This window comes from Galleria mellonella, unplaced genomic scaffold (assembly GCF_026898425.1).
Source record: "Galleria mellonella isolate WM207_F2 unplaced genomic scaffold, CSIRO_AGI_GalMel_v1 utg312, whole genome shotgun sequence".
NCBI classification, from domain to species: domain Eukaryota; kingdom Metazoa; phylum Arthropoda; class Insecta; order Lepidoptera; family Pyralidae; genus Galleria; species Galleria mellonella.
In genome coordinates this window covers 9,239,360-9,259,013 of record NW_026442074.1, presented here as the reverse complement: position 1 = coordinate 9,259,013, position 19,654 = coordinate 9,239,360, and the positions used below count along the sequence as shown (strand labels likewise).

Here is a 19,654-nt window from a genome sequence, read left to right as displayed (position 1 = left end):
ATAGGCCGACCGACTTAACTTGACTTCAACCTTATCTATTATTTATTCCTGATATGCAGCCTGCGTAAACTAATAGCGCTGGTGGATTTCCCTTCTATTTTAATGCATTTAAAAGAATTAAACAAGAAAACTTTATAATAATAATTAGATTTCTTAAAGTCTTATTGTCTGGGGCAAATATCCGGAAATAGCTTGTACCACAATGAAGGTAATAATAGATTTATATATCTGGGTCGATTCTGAGTCACCGTTCACTAAACTATTCAATTTTATTTTAAAGCAAATAAAAAAAACAATTGTAACGGAGAAAGTTTGTCAGGATACATGAATGAATGTTTGTTACTCTTTCACTCACTCACTCACAAAAAAGTTACTGAATGGATTTTAATTTATTTAATTTATAAATTAAAATTTTATTTTTTATGAATTATTGTCTAATTAAAAATTTAAATAATGAATTAATTTATAAATTACCCGATTACAGTATACTTTTCATCACGCTACGATCAATAGGAGCAGAGCAGTGAAGGGAAATGTGTCAGTTACATCAAAACCATTGAACCATGAGGAAGGACATGGGCTACTTATTTTACGAAAAACGACGGAAACGCGGACGAAGTCGCGGGGGACAGCTAGTATAGAATAAAATTGTTCTTATGCTATTCTTATTACTTATCAAGTCACCTTTTGAAAGACTCACATATATATTCGTAGTCGCACTAATATCATTCTTAAATGATATTAATCACTAGGATTCACACTGTCCTGACCGTTGGCTTAAGTCGCAAAGTTTAGTAACCCATATGACACCTTTTGCAAAATTACCATTCTTGTAAAGAGCAACGGCACTATCATTTTAATCCTTATACCTTAAGTAATAAGATATACGTTTGTATGTCTATCATATTTCAGCTGTTCTCTTAAATGTCCTAATTTTGGGAGAAGGCGAGGCAGAACCAAGTTTTAGTGGAAGCATTTAGATTTCATTAAGCAACGGGCTTAAATAAAGGCTTATTTATCACCGATGTCTCAGTTGGAATTTTAATTAAACTCGTTTATTTTTAGTTTATTTTGTCATAGTGAAAATAAAAACGTTTTTTCTTTTATTTATTTATACTTTATTAACTCTAAAAGAGTTATCCTTTAGCATAACCAAAGAGAAAAAGAGCATCAATGTCAGCGGGTAAAACGGTGTACAATATCATAGTTTTATATTATCTGTGACAATTTACATACAAAAAGAACTATAAACAATCAATTATAAACGTACATATACATATATGTATATACTTATACATTATCCTCCTTTGCATAAGAAAGGGTTTTGCCAGTAGTTGTCACGCTTTGCAGGCGAGTTGGCAACAGCAGTTAGAATTTGTTGATATTTTAAGAGGGACATCGCTGCACATCCCTTTACCATTGTATACATACATACATATATAAATATAATTACTTACTCCCTGACTTACTTTGTCTGTATGACCGGGTTCACTGAGCGGGTTAAAAGTAACCTGTATGTGTTCTTATACAATACCTGTATACCAAATCTCATAGTGATTGTTTAAGTTGTTACCGAGCCATGAGATAACAAACAAAGATACAAACACATTTATAACATCAATAAGACTTATTTAGTTTTATTAAAAATATGATTCCACTACGTGGAGAGTTAAGAGAATCAAATGTCGATTTAAGTTTAAGTTTTGACTACTGCAGAATTAATTACCTTGGACATATTTAAACTCATTTAACTCCACTACGTAAACGCTGTAGCAACCAACGGAGCCGTAAAATTAACTAAGTTACACTTAGATAACTTAGATTATATGGATGGCAGACAAAATATGAGTTTAGTTGAACAACAAACTTCCAAGCGATGGTAGTGAAGCAACAACTAGTTAATACTTTACTAATCTTCCTAAAATCCTTAGCGTGGAACTGTAGCGGACTGTGAAATTGCTTTTAGCCTGAGATCTCGCTGCTCAATTTTGCAGGTTGTGGACTTTCTAACGAAGTTTGGTTTAAATGAAAAATTAACAAAAATATAATGCAATGCTCCCATTTACCTGCAACCTAGTTTTGTTGAGTTAAAATCCTTACTAATATTATAAATGTAAAAGTAACTCATGGTGTTATAACGCTTAACGAATCACTATGAAGCAGGAACTATATGGGATGGAGAAGAACTTTTTTTATCTCGAAACATATCCTGGTCACGCGGATGAAGTTACGACTAAAAACTAGTAAATAAGTATTTTGGTGAAATTGGTAAACTCATCATGCTCAAGATTAACATCAAATAAAATTTTAAACATTTTAATACACTATAATTTATGATTGCTGATAAAAATGGCCCCAAGTAGGGTTTATCACTCACCAAATCTAGGTTCCTTTTATCCAAACAACAGATAAGATTCATAATGGTTGCCTTTACTGAGCATATGCCAGAGAAGCATATACTATACAAGATGGGTCTATCCTTGGACACACTGTGCAGATGTGGAGTGAGGAATCGGAATCTATGGAACACCTGATGTGCAACTGTTGGCAAGTATGCGTATGAGTCTACTGGGAATGACTTATTCAGAGTTAGGGGACTATATCTCAAACTATATTATTATATTAGGATATCGCAAAGGTACCATCATTTTATAGATTCTATAAAATGATAGTAACCTTGCGATATCCTATAAGGCAGGGGAAGCATAAAGTTCATAATGGGTTGATGTGCAACGGCTTAGCTAACCCTATATGTGATTAAAAGATAAGAAACCTGAAAGCAAACAACTCGGGTGCATTGTATTATATTTTCGCTGATCTTTCAGTTTTACCTTTCAACTGTTTCATTAAAAATGCCGATATTTACATCTGATGTAGCGAGATCTTAGCCTATTTGTGTATTCCCAAAGCGATATCTCGCAAGTTTATACCGAGTTGGATGTTAGTTTGTAAATCATCTTTGCTCCGAATGTCCATGTTTGTTTATTTGTCCACTAGTTTTAAACTACGGGTTTGGTCGGCTTTTTAATGATTATTCTTCATCAGTGAAACTACTTCAAACCGAAACACTACTGCTTCGTGGCAGAAACATATTTGGGACAAAAGTATCCAAGCAGATGACTTTTGTACAAAATCATATCGTATTTCAATAGTGCGATCAAAGGTTGAGAATGGATTGTTCTCTTTTTGGTTGATCGTATTCATGGACCATGTTGTCTCTGTATTCGCTTAGGATAATGTGATCACATGCCATGGTATAATAAAAAAATCTGTTTGGTGAAGAGTATAAGAATGACTGTTTGGTCCTTTACCGTGGGTGTCGTAAGAGGTAACTAAGAGAGTGCGATGGATCGGCAGTAGCGTCTCGTTAAAAAATATTTAAAGCCTAATTGCGGTTGCCAATCCGCCTGTTAAACGTAGCAATTTCTGGCAAATCTTCCCAAGAGGCAGGCTTATGTTCAGCAGTGGACAGTTAAAGGCCGATATGATGATGATGATGATAAAAAATGGAACTAATCTTCATCACTACTTTTTCCCTTGTCCTCAAGAAATTTTTTTAGTTGTGAAGTATTTATACTCGTGGGCCTTAAGTAACAGAATTATTTATGATTCGGTACAACATGAATATAGGTATCTATTTTGAATTATTATTCAGAAATGTTTACAATCATTTTAATTTCAAAGTTTGACAGGTAATTTTAGGCTTGTCAGTTGTCCGTCGCAATATAGTCAATAACAGAAACTTTTATAACTTTGTGATTATTTAAAACACATTTTAAATATTACATGACAAAATCAACAACATTGTTACGGTTCGAAGGCATATCACCGTCGTCCTCAGGAATGGCAACACATGGAAATGAAAAGTATTATGGGTTATAGAGTATTTAGTGACATTTTTGGTGCTGTTCATGTTTATAGTCGACCGTTACCACTCTCCATCTGGTGGACCGTCAGCTTGTTTGCTATTTTAAGTTGTATAAAAAACTTGTTTAGAGTTTGCTCTGTTAATGAAATTAGACTTTCCGCATTTACCATAAATAGATAGATAGATAGACAATTTATTTACATTACTTACAGCACACAAATTACAATAAAAAAAAAAAACAAACATACACGTAATACACAGCAAAAGAGACAAAATAATAAAAATAAAAAAAACACAAATAAAAAAAAATAATACAAAAACAAAATACATAATCTAACAATCTCCTTTGTTACCATTCCTTCATGCGTGTGCCATAGTAACCATACTACATCAGCCGATAACTGTACACACTATGAATATGGGCCTCCTCTATAGGGGGGATTTTGCCAGTAGTTGCCACAATTGGCAGGCGGGTTGGCAACTACATATAATGGGTCGGAAAACAAGACAATATATTAACTCAACAACTGAAGGTACCATGTTACAATTCGTGTCAAATTTTTTTTATCTTTCTTTATTAATTCTACTTCTGTTTTTAACATTTTTATTCTTTAGGAATAATGTTCATTTTCACTGATAGAATTAAGAATAAAAAAGAACAAGGTTCCAAATTCGATTGTAGATATTTTTTATGTTTGTTATTTCATAACTCTCATAATCCAATTTGAGAAGTTCTTTAAAAACGTTTTATCGTTTCTTCTGGAAAAGACATACTTACAGATTAGTCTCATATAAATTTTATCAAAAACGGTTTAGTAGTTTAGTGTTTAAACAAAAAACTGCTTGTTGTGTTGTAAATACCAGAGGGAGACTTTGTACAAAAGTCGATTGCTTGGGTACCTCTGTCACATTCGTGTTTCTACCGTGAGGCAGTTGTGTTTGCATGGCTGTATTTCGGTTTGAAGAGTGGGATATGGCGTAAATTTATATCTGAGTCCTCAGGAATGGCAACGCATGGGGGGTATCATGGGCGAAACAGTATACTCTGTTATGTCCATGGTACTGCTCATGTCTATAGGCGATGTTTACCACTTTCCATCAGGTGGGCCGTCAGCTTGTTTGCCATTCTAAGTTGTATAAAAAAAAGTTCTGCTTGTACAGGAACATAATTTCGCGTTCTGAATTCAAATTATTTCTATGTCATATATCTGCTAAATATTTTGTCATTCATTTACATATTGAATTCACTTTAAATTTATCGAACAAATGTACTGTATTTTCTTTTTTTTTTTACTAAATAAAAATACCGTAATCTATCTATCATTGTATTACTTTTAAACTCGGAAAACGAAAGATAAGAATTAATGATACATTAAGATTACAAGAGCTCCACAATTTCGAATATTAAACCCCTTTTCCATCAATTCTAAACTTTAAAAGACAGCTCGCGAGAAACGATAGCTGTTCGCGTTATTTTCCTTGATATTTATAAATATCAATATTAATAGCTCACGCCATTTTGAATCTTATTTCGAGACAGGTGAGTTCTTTTTTCAATGTATCAGAAAGTATTTCCAAACTGGCCATCTTTGACGCGTCGGAGTGATAAACCAAAGTTGCTTTATTGAAGTTGGCTGTCAGATGATCAAAGAACTTCGAGAGACATTATATATTGAGGATTAGAGTATTTATCCTGCTTAAAATTTGCAAAACCTATTTTACGATACTTTGAATAAATTAATAATTGATTAAAAAGAAAAGGAGGACATTTTATTTATGTAATTTAATGTACGATCTTCATAACCAGGTTGATTTTTTTAAACGGATTTTTTTTTAATACAAATTAGAATGGTAAACAACAAACATGGAAAGTGGTAATCGTCGCTTATAATCATGAGCAGTACCATGGACATAACAGACTGTTTCGCCCATGTGTTGCCATTTCTGAGGACTCAGGTGTTATTCCTCTGTACCCTGTAAATTCACTGCCATATCCCACCCTTCAAACCGGAACACAGTCATGCAAACATAACTGCGGCAGAAACATGAATGGGACAGAGGTGCCCAAGCAAACGACTTTTGTACAAAGTCTCATTCTGATTTAATATATGGTGAATTGATGGATGATATTGAAAAGGTAATCTCGGTTGCGCTAACGGTATACACTGGCGGGACACCATTGAGGGATGATTGGTGAGAATGAAAAGGCAGGTCAATTAGGCCATCGTGATGAATATATCTGGAATTCCGCACGATGGTTTCCAGAGGGGAGCAAGTGGTTTTGCGTAAATGGGGTCGTGGTATCGATATTCGGACCAATTAGAGACGAACTTCTCTGAAATGGCTCAGATCTAGTTTGTGTCCTATTTATATATCTCATAGCTAAGTGATTAGCTCGAGCATCAGGTGATTGTGTGATTATATGACAAAAAAATGTATAGTCGAGAGTTTATCGAGTGATAATTGTAATAATTAAGCCAATACGAGTATTCCTCTACAATTGTACCCAAATAGGGTTCTTAAACAAAAACCTTTTATTAATAATACCATTGTTTAAAATCAATATAGACAATCCGTTTACACAATATAAACCAAAACAAATAAAACATGGAACAAAACTGTGGACAAATACAAATTGTTAACAAAACAAAGTTCTCGCTACCAACACAACAAATTTCAATATCATCGATCGAGTAAGTCTGCTATCACTTGATTCGTAAGAAAACAAAGTGGAAAGCGTACATAATTAAAAACTGGAAATTACTGTCCCACGGCCTGGTGGTGGCCAAATGTTCGTTCCCACGTGAAATACCTTCAGTGTTGCTAGATGCGATTATAAATTCTTCTTCAACTTTCAAATATTTTTTCAATTGATGAGTTCCTTATCTTTTAGGCAATCACAAAATTTCCTCCATTTTCACTTAACGTATCTCCTAAGTAACAAATATAAAAGGGTTTTTTCTATACCGCCCTCTTAACGTCATGTTTCTAAATTATCATAAATTATATATAATTTTTAAAATCGTAAAAATAATTATACACAAATTTCTTCACAGAAATTTTATTTATCTCCAATCTTTCCATTTCTCCAACACTATAATTTTTTTCTCACAAATGGGGGAAAAAAACCCAACCTGGCAACGCTGAGTACCTCCACCCTGGAGAACTGTGTGACTTTGAAATTGAAACACGTCAGTGCAAAACTAGTGATGTTACGATAGTGGTTAATTCGATCGATTAGGCGGTCCATTCCATTATCAACGCATCAACACGTCACACGTTCAGAAAACTTAAAAACAATGATTTGATCGATTAATTGAGAATATTGTTAATTTGCAACAATATTAATAATTAATTTGTTTTGTTTCAATTTTGAGAGAACGGACAATTAAAAATTTATCAAGGTAATTAAAATTTTAATATTTAGAACGGCGTGGATTCATGGAAATTATTTCAATAGTACTTATTCTCGAATGATGAGAGTACTTGCGATTAACATTTTTCGTGCAATAAATTGTACCTAAAATCCAATTCAGTATTTATTATTTTATTACAACTCTTAGATAAATATTAATAAAAATAAATATATGAGAAGTTTGTCTGTATTAGAAGCTAAGCTAAGCTAAGCTAAGCTGTGAATAAGAACAATACAAAATAGAAATATAATACAAAAAAAAATATCTCTGTTACTCGGCATTTAAATATATGAATACAATAGATTAGATATATTTAATTTCTGTATTGTCGTTTACAATTTTGGTATTTTAATTAAATCTAATTTAATTAAAATAATGTAAATTATAAACAATAAACTAAGGGATATAGTTCTTATCTTAGTTTTTATATTATTACAATAAGTGATTTAAAACATTTTAAGGAATCTTGGGTCTAATATTCAATGAAAAGGAAATTATTTAATTATATATTTACGAATTTGAATCTATAGATTTAATTATAATTAAATAATTGTATATTAATTGTTATCATTTAATCCAATTATTTATTTATAATATATGTAATTATTTTTAGTTTGCTTTACAAATTTACGAATGCACTCGCCAAAAACCAAATACATTATTATATTTGTTCATAGAACTTGTTAATTACTGGTGTACTTCAGTAATCAATCAATCCCCTAGCCATTTCCCTAATTGGTGTTAACCTTTTTGATACCTTTTCGCCATTCTTGGCTATTTTGCGTCATCTTGGAGTTTAAGTTGCATCTAATCATAGTCTTCACTCCGATGCACGACATTTCCGTATCGAAAACGACATTCTCATGTTTTATACTGTATTTTGCATACTTTAAAAGCACCTCGAAATTAAAAATTGTCATGGTATAAAAAAAATATATTTATGCAACTTAGAATGGTAAACATGCTGACGGCCTACCTGATAGAAAATTTTAATCGTTGCTTATAGACATGAACAGTGACTTAAAGAGTATTTAAAACAGAATAGAAATTTAAACCAATTTGACACTTTAAACAAATTTGTTTTACACTAGTAGATAAAATCTTTTCTAGGTGCAAATTATTGTATTAATAGTTGTAGCACTTCAGCTGCCCGCTAACGAAATACTTTCTCACTGTGTTGGGTTGACTGGAAGAGATCTCTGTCAGAGATAAGTCCACCCTTGTTCACAACATTTATAAATACATTATTTTATATGTAACTTACAAGTGTAATAAAGCATATATATTCTTTCAAATTAAAATAATGCGTTTACCGTAATTATTTGTAATTAATGGGGTTTTATTATTTATCAGATGATGACCAAAGTGAAAACGCAAGGTCTTGTGACCGATTTGATGCCAAATATCAAGTTGATGCAGGCAGCCGGACATTTTTTGTTCAACTACCATTCAGGTAAGTTTTAATAATTAAGCTGTTTTTAAAAGAATTAAATTCTCAACTGGTCTGTAATACTTGTAGGATTGTTATTCAATATTTACTCCAATTTTGAACCGTTTTTGGTTTATTTTTGCTATTGATACTTCTTTGTCAGTTTCGTAATATTTTTTTAATCACTATTAAAGTCATTCTTTTTATGTGATACTTAAAGCTTAAAGTTTATAATTTTTTATATTATAAAAATAAATATATCCACCATTATAACCCCTAATGGGGTAGAGATATTTATTGATTATTATCATTGTGCTGAACTTAATACTTGACATTTGATTAAATGTGGGCGTGTCATGTAATTTTTTTATTCTAATGTGTATGGCTGAACATATAGATATAAAAAATACCACTGACTTGAGAACTTCCTTTTTTGAAGTCGGTTGATAAAACATAGCAAGGGGTGATCTTACCACAATTTATGTATAAATGATATTTAGAATAGCAAACAAGCGGTGCACCTCGTGGAAAGTGGTGACCGTCAATTGTAAACACACACAGAATATACTGTGATGCCCATAGCATCTTTCATATGTCGTCAATCTGGCTTGTTACCTGTGTTTTCCATCACCGGGGAGTGAGTCACAAATTTAATTGGTACACAAAGATTTTAGTAACAGATTCGAATTTACTACCTTTGCGATCTATAAAGCATTTAGTCACGACAGTAGATAGATAGATAGATACTCTATATTGTTTCCTCCAAAAGATTACAGCAGTGCACTTATTATAAAAATAAACAATTACAGTAAAGCATTTAGTCACGAAGGTTTCTTATTAAATTATTTAATCTAACTTTGCAATTTAGAATCGAATAGTCGATTAATTTCACGTAACTCTCAATAGAAAATAATATTTCGATTAAAAACAAGCTTTTGACCCGCTACTTCGTACGTGTCATTTTAATCAGTAGAAATACCAATACATCACTTCTAGGAGACGTATTAAAATAAAGCATACTCTAGTTTTTAAGTTAGACTTTTAAGAATACAACTGTGAAAATCGCATCCAATTTAGTGTAGTCGTTTTTTTACACAAAACGACAATGTTGCTGAAACAAACATAGAGACAAAAAGACACGATTTCCAAAAATCATTTCTTGGCTTTTTATTAATACCCCTTATATATTGTTTCTTGTTATCGTTATTGCCTATTGTTATCTCATTGAGATTATTTTTTGTAATTGTTTATATTTATAATAAGTGTATTATTGTAATCTTTTGGAGGAAACAATAAAGAGTATCTATCTATCTTTCTATATATTTTTTCTTAAATATCTCCCATTTCACCAGAGGGAGAGTTCACTTTTGTAGAAAAGTCGATTGCTTAGGTACTTCTGTCCCATTCGTGTTTCAACCGTGAAGCAGTTGTGTTTGCATGGCTGTGTTTCGGTTTGAAGGGTGAGATATGGCGTGAATTTACTGTGTACTGAGGAATAACACCTGAGTCCTCAGGAATGCAACGCGAAACAGTATACTCTGTTAAGTCCATGGTACTGCTCATGTCTATAAGCGACGGTTACCACGTTCCATCAGGTGGGCCGTCAGCTTGTTTGCCATTCTAAGTTGTATAAAAAAAAAAAGTTGTTTATTTGCAATTTTATTATATTAGTAAGATTGCATGTTGAAATCAGTAGATGGGCAAGGAAACATTGTTTCACAAGTCCCTCTTTTAGGCAGAATCGTTCTCCTTCAGATTTCATTAAATATACACACGGCCGCTTGAATATTCGTGTACCGTAACATTTTGCCAACAGAAATGGGATTTGTTCGAGGATGTGTTTCAATTTAGCTAAAATACATGTTATTGGCTTGTTTTTCGGGTCGAAAATAGAACAAGAACTATTACTGTGACAAGAACTATTAGGAAAGTTAATACAATGGAATAGTTTTTAGTAATACGAGGGTATTGAGACAATAATGGAGTCGATTCTGAGGCGCTATTTCTATAAACCTATTTCTAAATTTAAAATTTTCATTTTATGTTATAGCGAAATATATATAGAAATTTTATCAAAATCGATACAGTCGTTAAGTTTTTAAATCAAAATAACACGTTCTGCTGATTACGATTACGAAGTCTATTTCAAATATGGCAAAGCCAATTTATATTGGTCTAAAAATAAAACTACTATTTTGAATAACATTTTGATAAAATTCCTACGAAAATAATCTGTAAGTATATCCTTTCAGATAAAAAGAGAATTTTCCAAATTAGATTAGAACTGAGTTTTGAGGTAACAAACATTAGAAAAATACGGCCGAATTGAGAACCTTCTTTTTTGAAGTTGGTTGCATATGTTCTAGTATTTAGGATCTTTAAAATTTTTTTTATACAACTCAGAATGGCAAACAAACTAACGGCCCACCTGACGAAAAGTGGTAACCGTCGCTTATAGAGCAGTGCACTGGACATAACAGAGTATACTGTTTCGCCCATGATACCTCTCATGCGTTGCCATTCCTGAGTACTCAGGTGTTTTTCCTCTGTACCCAGTAAATTCACGCCATATCCCACTCTTTAAATCGAAACACAGCCATGCAAACACAAATGCTTCACGGTTGAAATACGAATGTGACAGAGGTACCCAATTAAATGGAATCCTACAGTATTTGCATACTAGTTATTAGTGAAATAAAATCTTAAATTATTCAAGATACTAAAGCCAAATTACATTTGCAGATAACTCTGGCATGTCGATGCTTTTACGCAAAGTCTATAGCAGCGTTCACGCTGTCTTGATCGTGGTCAACTATGTGTGTATGGCCATCAATATGGCACAATACTCCGACGAAGTCAACGAGCTCACTGCAAACACCATCACTGTACTTTTCTTCGCTCATTCTGTCATTAAATTGCTCTTCTTCGCTCTCAACTCGAAGAGTTTTTACAGGTAATGTATTTATCTTTTTTTTTCTTTCTTTCTTATTGTACAGAAAAGGTTATTAAAATGTAAAAACAAACATAATAGTGCACAAAGGCGAGCTTATCTCCAATAGAGATTTCTTCCAGCAAACCCAATATGAGAAAACTGACAGTTCATTAGTAGTTACAGTCATACATGTGTACCAATCGACTTAAATGTTATAGTTAAAAATAAATAAATAAAATGTCTTTACAATTGAAAAGACCAACATGTATAAATAAATAAATAAAAATATATATAAGTAAATACATATAAATAGATAGATATATATTTTTTTAATTTTCTTTTGTCGCTAGTATTCACAAGTATTTACGAGCGTTCATATTTGTACATTATATAGCAATTTTCAAAAATAGTTAAACAAATTTCCAATCGTTGAATGATACAATACAATAGTATTGTATCAGTCATTAACTGCCGACTGCTGAATATAGCTTCTATCATAAGAAGGGGTTTGCCGGTAGTTGCTACGTTTGACAGGCGGGTTGGCAACCGCAGTTTGTCTTTTGATAATATTTTAAGAGGGACGCTGCTGCCCATCCCTCTACCATTACATTTCCTTAGTTACCTCTTACCATATCCACGTAAAAGGAAGGGATGGTCTATTCTATGCTGGAACCTACACGGCATTTTCAATGTTTCTGCTTTTTTTTATACGACTTAGAATGGCAAAAAAGCTGACGGCCCACCTGACGGAAAGTGGTAACCGTCGCCTATAGACATGAGCAGTATCATGGACATAACAGAGTATACTGTTTCGCCCATGATACCCCCTATGCGTTGCCATTCCTGAGGACTCGGGTGTTATTCCTCCGTACCCAGTAAATTCACGCCATATCCCACCCTTCAAACCGAAACACAGCCATGCAAACACAACTGTTTCACGGTTGAAACACGAGTGGGACAGAGGTGCCCAAGCAATCGACTTTTGTACAAAGTCTCCCTCTGTTCTTATTGAATAACAAAAAAAAGATTGTCTCGTTTCTTATGACACCCATGGGAGGGGAAGGGGTATGTTATACTAAATTATACTTATTGTAATACTAAAGGAATATAGGCTTTTAATGGATGACTATAGAAGCCGTGTATATCGATAGTTCGACCAATAAGGGATGATAGGTGAGGATGAAAGCAGGTCAGAATGCAGTACTGGGTTTTAATAAGAACATCTTGTGTGTATAGAACATTTTTATAAAGAATAATGATTTACTGATTTGCATATAAATATCTATTAGCTTTCATCAAAATATTCGCTCAGAGATTTTTTTTTTTATCTAATATTCTGTATTAACATTTTATAAAATAAATTTCTTCCTTTTATATGTATTATAAAACAAAATAAAATAATAAAAAAAGAGCGTTAAAAGTTTGTAAAGTGAAAAATACCTTTTGTAATGTAGTTAATTTACATAACTTATTTATACTTCTTTAAGAGATTAAGTAAGATACATAGATAAATAAAAATATTACATTTTAACTTATATACTAACTAAGAATCTCTCAGCTAAATTTTTTTTCAAACACATACGAGATTATTTCAATCTTGACATTTATGTTTAGAACAAACTAGGGGATTCAATTAAATTAAAAAGACTAATCAATATCAGTCCATAAAAAATATGCTCAGAACTATAATTAATAATGGGGTAGTCAGATGTTGTTTATAATTGGTGTCGATATCAGGTAATGTAAGTATATAAAAATAATCGAATTTTTATGGTAAAAAAAATGTATTTATTCAGAATACATGTATAATATTAATTTTTTTTTAAATATTCAAAGTGTTAATTTAATACTCTTATAAAGGTGTACAATAGTACAAGTAAATATTTTTTTTTTATAAAAACATGGGATAGTAGATTAGATACACCGCGTTTGTATGAATGGACTGAAATTTTTTAACACTTATCACCCTATATTTCTTTAGGAAAATGTTGAGTTTTACTGAAAGAATGCTTTCGGAAAAAAATATTAAAGATTTAAGTTCCATTCTGTGTTGGTACACATACATAGAAGCAATGTACATGACTCCTCTTTTACAGTAGATACATAAGAATAACTAAACTGGGTAGAAGTGACACATATCTTTTCCTTCGTCAATGTGGCAATGTTCCTAAAATGTACCTTTATTCCTTTTAGTCCCAGAATGGGTTGAGAGGGTTATCACAAATTTATTCACGTTTAAGTATTTTACATGATATTGGTGTGAGTGAGCAAAACACACGGTTTCATTGGAAGATTTTACTAGAGGGAGACTTTGTATAAAAGTCGTATGCTTAGGCAACTCTGTTCCATTCGCGTTTCTACCGTGAAACAGTTGTGTTCGCATGGCTGTTTCAGTTTGAAGGATGGGATATGACACTGAATTTACATGGTATAGAGGAATAACACCTGAGTCCTCAGGAATGGCAACGCATGGAGGGTATCATGGGCGAAACAATATACTCTGTTATGTCTATGGTACTGCTCATGTTTATAGGCGACGGTTACCACTTTCCATCAGGTGGGCCGTCAGCTTGTTTGCTATTGATAGTTGCATAAAAAAAAACTTGTGCTTGCAAGTTTTGACTTATAAGAACGCGAGTTGGACGCGAGCCATCAACGTATCTTCTTTTATTTTATTATTGAATTCGCAAGAAAGCCACTTCCACCTAGATATATATTCTTATGATAGACACACAGTTTGCATTAGTTTCAAGGTACACTTCATAATTAATTGCATGTGTACAGAAACTAGATTTCTCTAAACAACTCGACGTAATGAATTATTTCAGTTTAGATAGACATAAACCTACATTAAAATAAATATTAAGAAGGCCTAACTAATATAGAAATTCTACCTTATACTTAATCTATGTATGTAACTTAATCACTAAATATTTTTAGGAGTAAACTTAAAGAGCATTTTCTATCTTAATGAACATATATTTATTTACCTGTATGTGTAGGTATATATATGTCAATGCATGTGTGTATATATACAATTAAATATAATGTAATTAGTTATGTATAAACATAAGTTTGTCTAATTCTTTTGTTTGAAAATTGTCACAATATTGTAACACCGCTCTCCCCGCTGACATTGATGCTCCTTTCTACTTTGGGTTTGCTGGAAGAGAACTCTTTTAGAGTTATGTTATTTATAATTTATGTATAATCAGTGTGTACAATAAATTTTTAAATAAATAAATGACTTACTAATATAGGTATTAAAGTTTATAAATAATTATGTTTGTTGCCTAGTTACATTTAAACGGTTCAATGGAAATTAATAAAATCTGGCACACAAGTATGCCCCGTATGGTCCTAGTATGGAATGGGTCACCCCTTCCTTTCTCATAGATGTGTAAGAGTCGACTAAGGGAACTTAATGATTGTGGGATGGGCAGCAGCGTCTCTCTTAAGATATTATCAAAGCCTAACTGCGGTTGCCAACTCGCCTGCCAAACGTGACGACTATTAGCGAAACAGGGTACTTTTTATATTAATTTACACAAGTAAAAATATATTTTTCAGTTAGTACCTATTTATAAAATTACAATTGTATCTTATTACATAAAAAAGGCCTTTGAATTGAACCAAAATGAGTATATGTCAAACACAGGATTTACGCCCGCATCGATTTTATGTTCTGTTATTTTTTTACGTTATTATTGCACGTTTCTTTTTTATTTGAATATATTAAATATCTTTCAATGTAATATTTTATTCCAATAACATATTTATGAACGGCTTTCACAATTTATCACCTTTCAAGAGTGTCTGAAAAACGTCGCTGGAATGTCACCGAAGAAATAAACAAAAATAATAAAATCCCGCCATTGCGTTGGGTCGCTACAAAGAAAATTCATTTCCACACAATTTTAATTTAACAAGCGAATACAAAGGCCCTTGAATAGAAAATAATTTTCTCGGCGTCGACGCCCCCATTTTCTTTTATCTTAACAGAGCACTGATTTGACTTAGAGTAAATAATGATTCAGTGTCTACATAATTTTTTCTGTATTTGCTCTAAAGCTTAATTATATATATTTTTTTCTCAGAGTCGTTGAACTGCGATTTATGTAATTATTTAGTATCTACTAGTTGTTTCCTACGACTCTTTCTGTGTTTAATAATTTAGATAGTTCCTATTTCTATGACTTTTTTTTTGAAAATATATTATTTAGTGCTAACTTACGCGTGAAAGACTCTAGTCTACAAAAATTTTCATAATTTCTAGATGCAGAAGTTTTGATTATATTCATATCAATTTGGTTATTCATCCAATTAGTAAAGATCTCTATGTTTTACGTGACTTCATATAACAAAGAGGTCAGACTGTATTTTAATTTGTGGTAAAACATGCACTTTATATTTTAATGTAATAACTACCAGTTTAAATTACGTGTAATTTAGTTAAGAAATCTCGACTAGTTTCAGGATTAATAGGGACCCCATAGTCTGGAGCAGCTATGATTCAGCCACTTTTCCATGATGATGATGATGATAGATAACATTATAATAATTAGAGTTCTATTGATTATATATTATATTAGTTAAATGTCGTAAAAAAAAATATTGCAATTATATTATTCATGAATGGATGTAGATACATATATCTAATTCCAGTAAAGCCACCTTGAGGGTGTATATATATATATATATATATATTCTGTAAATAAAGGTAAACATAACCATAAGGCTGAAAGTAAAAAGCAACATTGGCCCTAACTCATGCATATGTAACTTAAAATAAACAAACTTTTCCGAACAATCGAAAGAGTAAGAATTTTGATATCATTTTTCAGGAATAAAAATACAAGAGCAGACTTTTATGAAAAATAACATAAAAACAAATAGATAAAATAAATATGAGTATTTCATAAATTTATTTTTCTTTATGGTTGACAGGTATTTAACATTCATTCTGCCTTTTGGACCATACATGTATGAGTTTATGAAGTTATAAATAAAATATATATAAATTTAATGAATTTTTTTTGTATAAAAAAAAATATTTTTTTAATTGAAACAACTATACTGTTTCTACCTCTTATTATATTATTACCACCTGGCATTGTACGTACAGTACAGTGACCATTGGTAATTAATGCTTCTTTCCACTAAGGGTTTGCTGGAAGAGAACTCTTACAGAGTTAAGCTAACCTGTTGTAGATCTTTATTTAATATAAATTATATGTTAGTAATTTTTGTGTTGAATAAAGTTTAAATAAATAAATATTTAAAGACTGTATCCCATAAATGTGACAAACCAGTTATTTTATTCTAAAAACTAAACTGCTAAGCCGATTTTGATAAAATTTCTATATGACCAATCTATAAATATATCCTTTCAGATAAAAAAAAGAATTTTCCGAATCGGTTAATAACTGACGGAAGTATGCGGTGAAAAACACAAAATAAATACCTACAACCGAATTGAAAACCTTGTTTTTATCGAAGTCGGTTGAAAAAACTGGAAATCATCAAATTTATTGAAATTGAAAAGTGTATTTTGTTATTAAGTGTTTTCATTAATCATGAATAGGTATAGACGTATATATAATTCTTCACCCAACGTCTAGAATTATATCTTTTTAACATTGTTATAACCTAGTATTAATTGACACTAAAGTGGTAATGAGTCGATATTTAGGTCAGTAATTTATAAAAATATCATAAAAAGAAAGAGTTTGTTCGTTTCGAACGTGTTAATCTCTGAAACTACCAGTTAGATATCCAGATACGAGTACGAGCGTAGCCGCAGGATATAGCTAGTGGTTGATAAAAGAAATTCAGTCTTCGTTGCGTGTCTCAGCCTCGACCCATAAAGGAGGGTCGAAACATTTTGAATATATTAATACAAAATTGAATATTTAATTTCACCACCCCACTTTCAAAGGTTTCGTTGCTAACGACTTCGAGTTTTCAATATTCTCTGAAGGATCAAATAAAATTGTGTATCAGATGAGTTTTGTTTTAGATTTATTGTATCAGCCGTTAACTGCCCACTGTTGAACATAACCTCCCCCATAAGAGAGCTTTTGTACATAAGTGTGAAAACTGCATCCAAATTGGAACAGTAGTTATAGTATGATACCAGAACAAACATACAAACAGACAGATTGATATTTCTAAAAAAATTCGTTTTGGCATCTAGTGATCTTATTAAGACCATAAATAATTTTTTCTTAAATATCTCTCCAGGTATAATATTTATAACTGGTATATTAGTAAAGTGAATAGGTACTTTTGACGAATTTGAGATTAAATTTTTATTATGTATTTTATTATTATTTTATACATTATAGAATACATGGTACTGCTCATGTCTATAGGCGACGGTTACCATTTTCCATCAGGTGGGCCGTCAGCTTGTTTGCCATTCTAAGTTGTATATAAAAAAAATGTAATTTTATTAAAATAAAAAAAAAATATATATATATCGCCTATAAAATAAATATGAGATCTTATTTGTTTAACGATTTAACACACCGTCTCACCTTGCAAAGGTTCAATGCTCGCACTAAACGAGGATTGTAATAATAATAATAGTAATATATTATAAAAGATCTGAACCAAATCACCGACTTCTGCAAACACTGCAATAGTGCATCAGAAACTATCCAGCATATAATTGGATCCTGTAAAAGTATTGTGCAAACGAACTACAAACATAGACACGATCACAACATTTATAAGTACATTATTTTATTTGTAACTTGCAGGTGCAGGAGGGACAGGGACTGTTAGTAATGGAGACTGAGAATCCCATTGCTAGCAATATACCCAACCAGGTCGACCTCCTCGCGGTTCCCCCTGGAAACTATCATGGTTAATTCCTAATGAATTCATCATGATGGGCTAACTGGCCTGTTTTCATTCTCATCTATCACCTTTCACTGGTGCTCCGCCAGCGTATCCCGTTAGCGCAGGCGGAGTTACCATACCATTTTCACCCATCAAAATAAAAAACTTACAGGTGCAATAAATAATATACATAAATACAAGCCCGAAACTGTTTTACAGAATCAAAAGTGTACGCTTTACTGGAATAGGATTATATTTACCGAAAAAACGATACACTGCAATAGATCGTATATCAAACACAAAAAAATAATAACACAATATACCTTATAGATGTCGCTATCCCTAATACATATAATCTCTCATCTATCTCAGATAAACTTGCGAAGTACCAGGATTTTGCAATAGCAGTGAAAACACAATGGCACGCCCATACAGTACATATTGTACCCATTGTTCTATCTTCCACCGGTATCATCCCAAAGACTCGAAGTAATAGCCTACAAACACTAAATATTTACACTAATCAAACATACCCACTACAAAAGGTAGTAGGTATGTTAATTTTTAAATACCTGCAATATTACCAGAAATTTCCTTACCTCGTCTTCTATTACATCTTCCTTCTCTGAAACCTCTCCCACACTTAGTTAAAGCCCATGTGGGCGAGTAAACCTTCTTTAATGTGAAGAAGAGAAAGAAAAACAAATTGTATTGTAATATTAATAAATAATTTTTATTCAAGTAAACTTAATAATAAGCAATTTAAAATTGTCATTTTTATAAGTTTATCGTCCAGTTCGAAATACTATTTTAGTTGAAAAGAACAAACAAGAAATACAACTGTTACTTTTTCAAACAAAATATAAGTTTACAACAAAAAAATTATTAATTATATAAATGTACTAGCCAACTCGGTAAACGTTGTTTTACCATATACATTATTTCTAAAACTATATATGAAAATATATCGTACTACAATTATTATATTCGATTGTTATCTTGCAACCCTTTTGCGGCATATAAAAATTGCGATTAAACAACAGGGATTCATCGTAAAAGCGTGAAAATTTGAATTTGTATGTATTTTTCAATGCTAAATCATAATAAAATAAAAACAAAAAAAATTTGTCAAAAAAAAATTAGGGATGGGTCACCCTTATCAT

General features: G+C 31.8%; 1 protein-coding gene across 1 annotated transcript in view; it reads left to right on the top strand.

Moving 5' to 3' along the window:
- The first annotated feature begins 7,068 nt into the window (after positions 1-7,068).
- LOC113519132 (odorant receptor coreceptor) overlaps positions 7,069-19,654 on the top strand; it is a 28,358-nt gene continuing 15,772 nt past the window's right edge. Inside the window, exons 1-3 of the mRNA XM_052895961.1 lie at positions 7,069-7,272; positions 8,638-8,737; positions 11,456-11,666. Coding sequence (XP_052751921.1) covers positions 8,638-8,737; positions 11,456-11,666 — 311 coding nt within the window. The 5' untranslated portion in view covers positions 7,069-7,272. The remainder of the gene's footprint in view (positions 7,273-8,637; positions 8,738-11,455; positions 11,667-19,654) is intronic.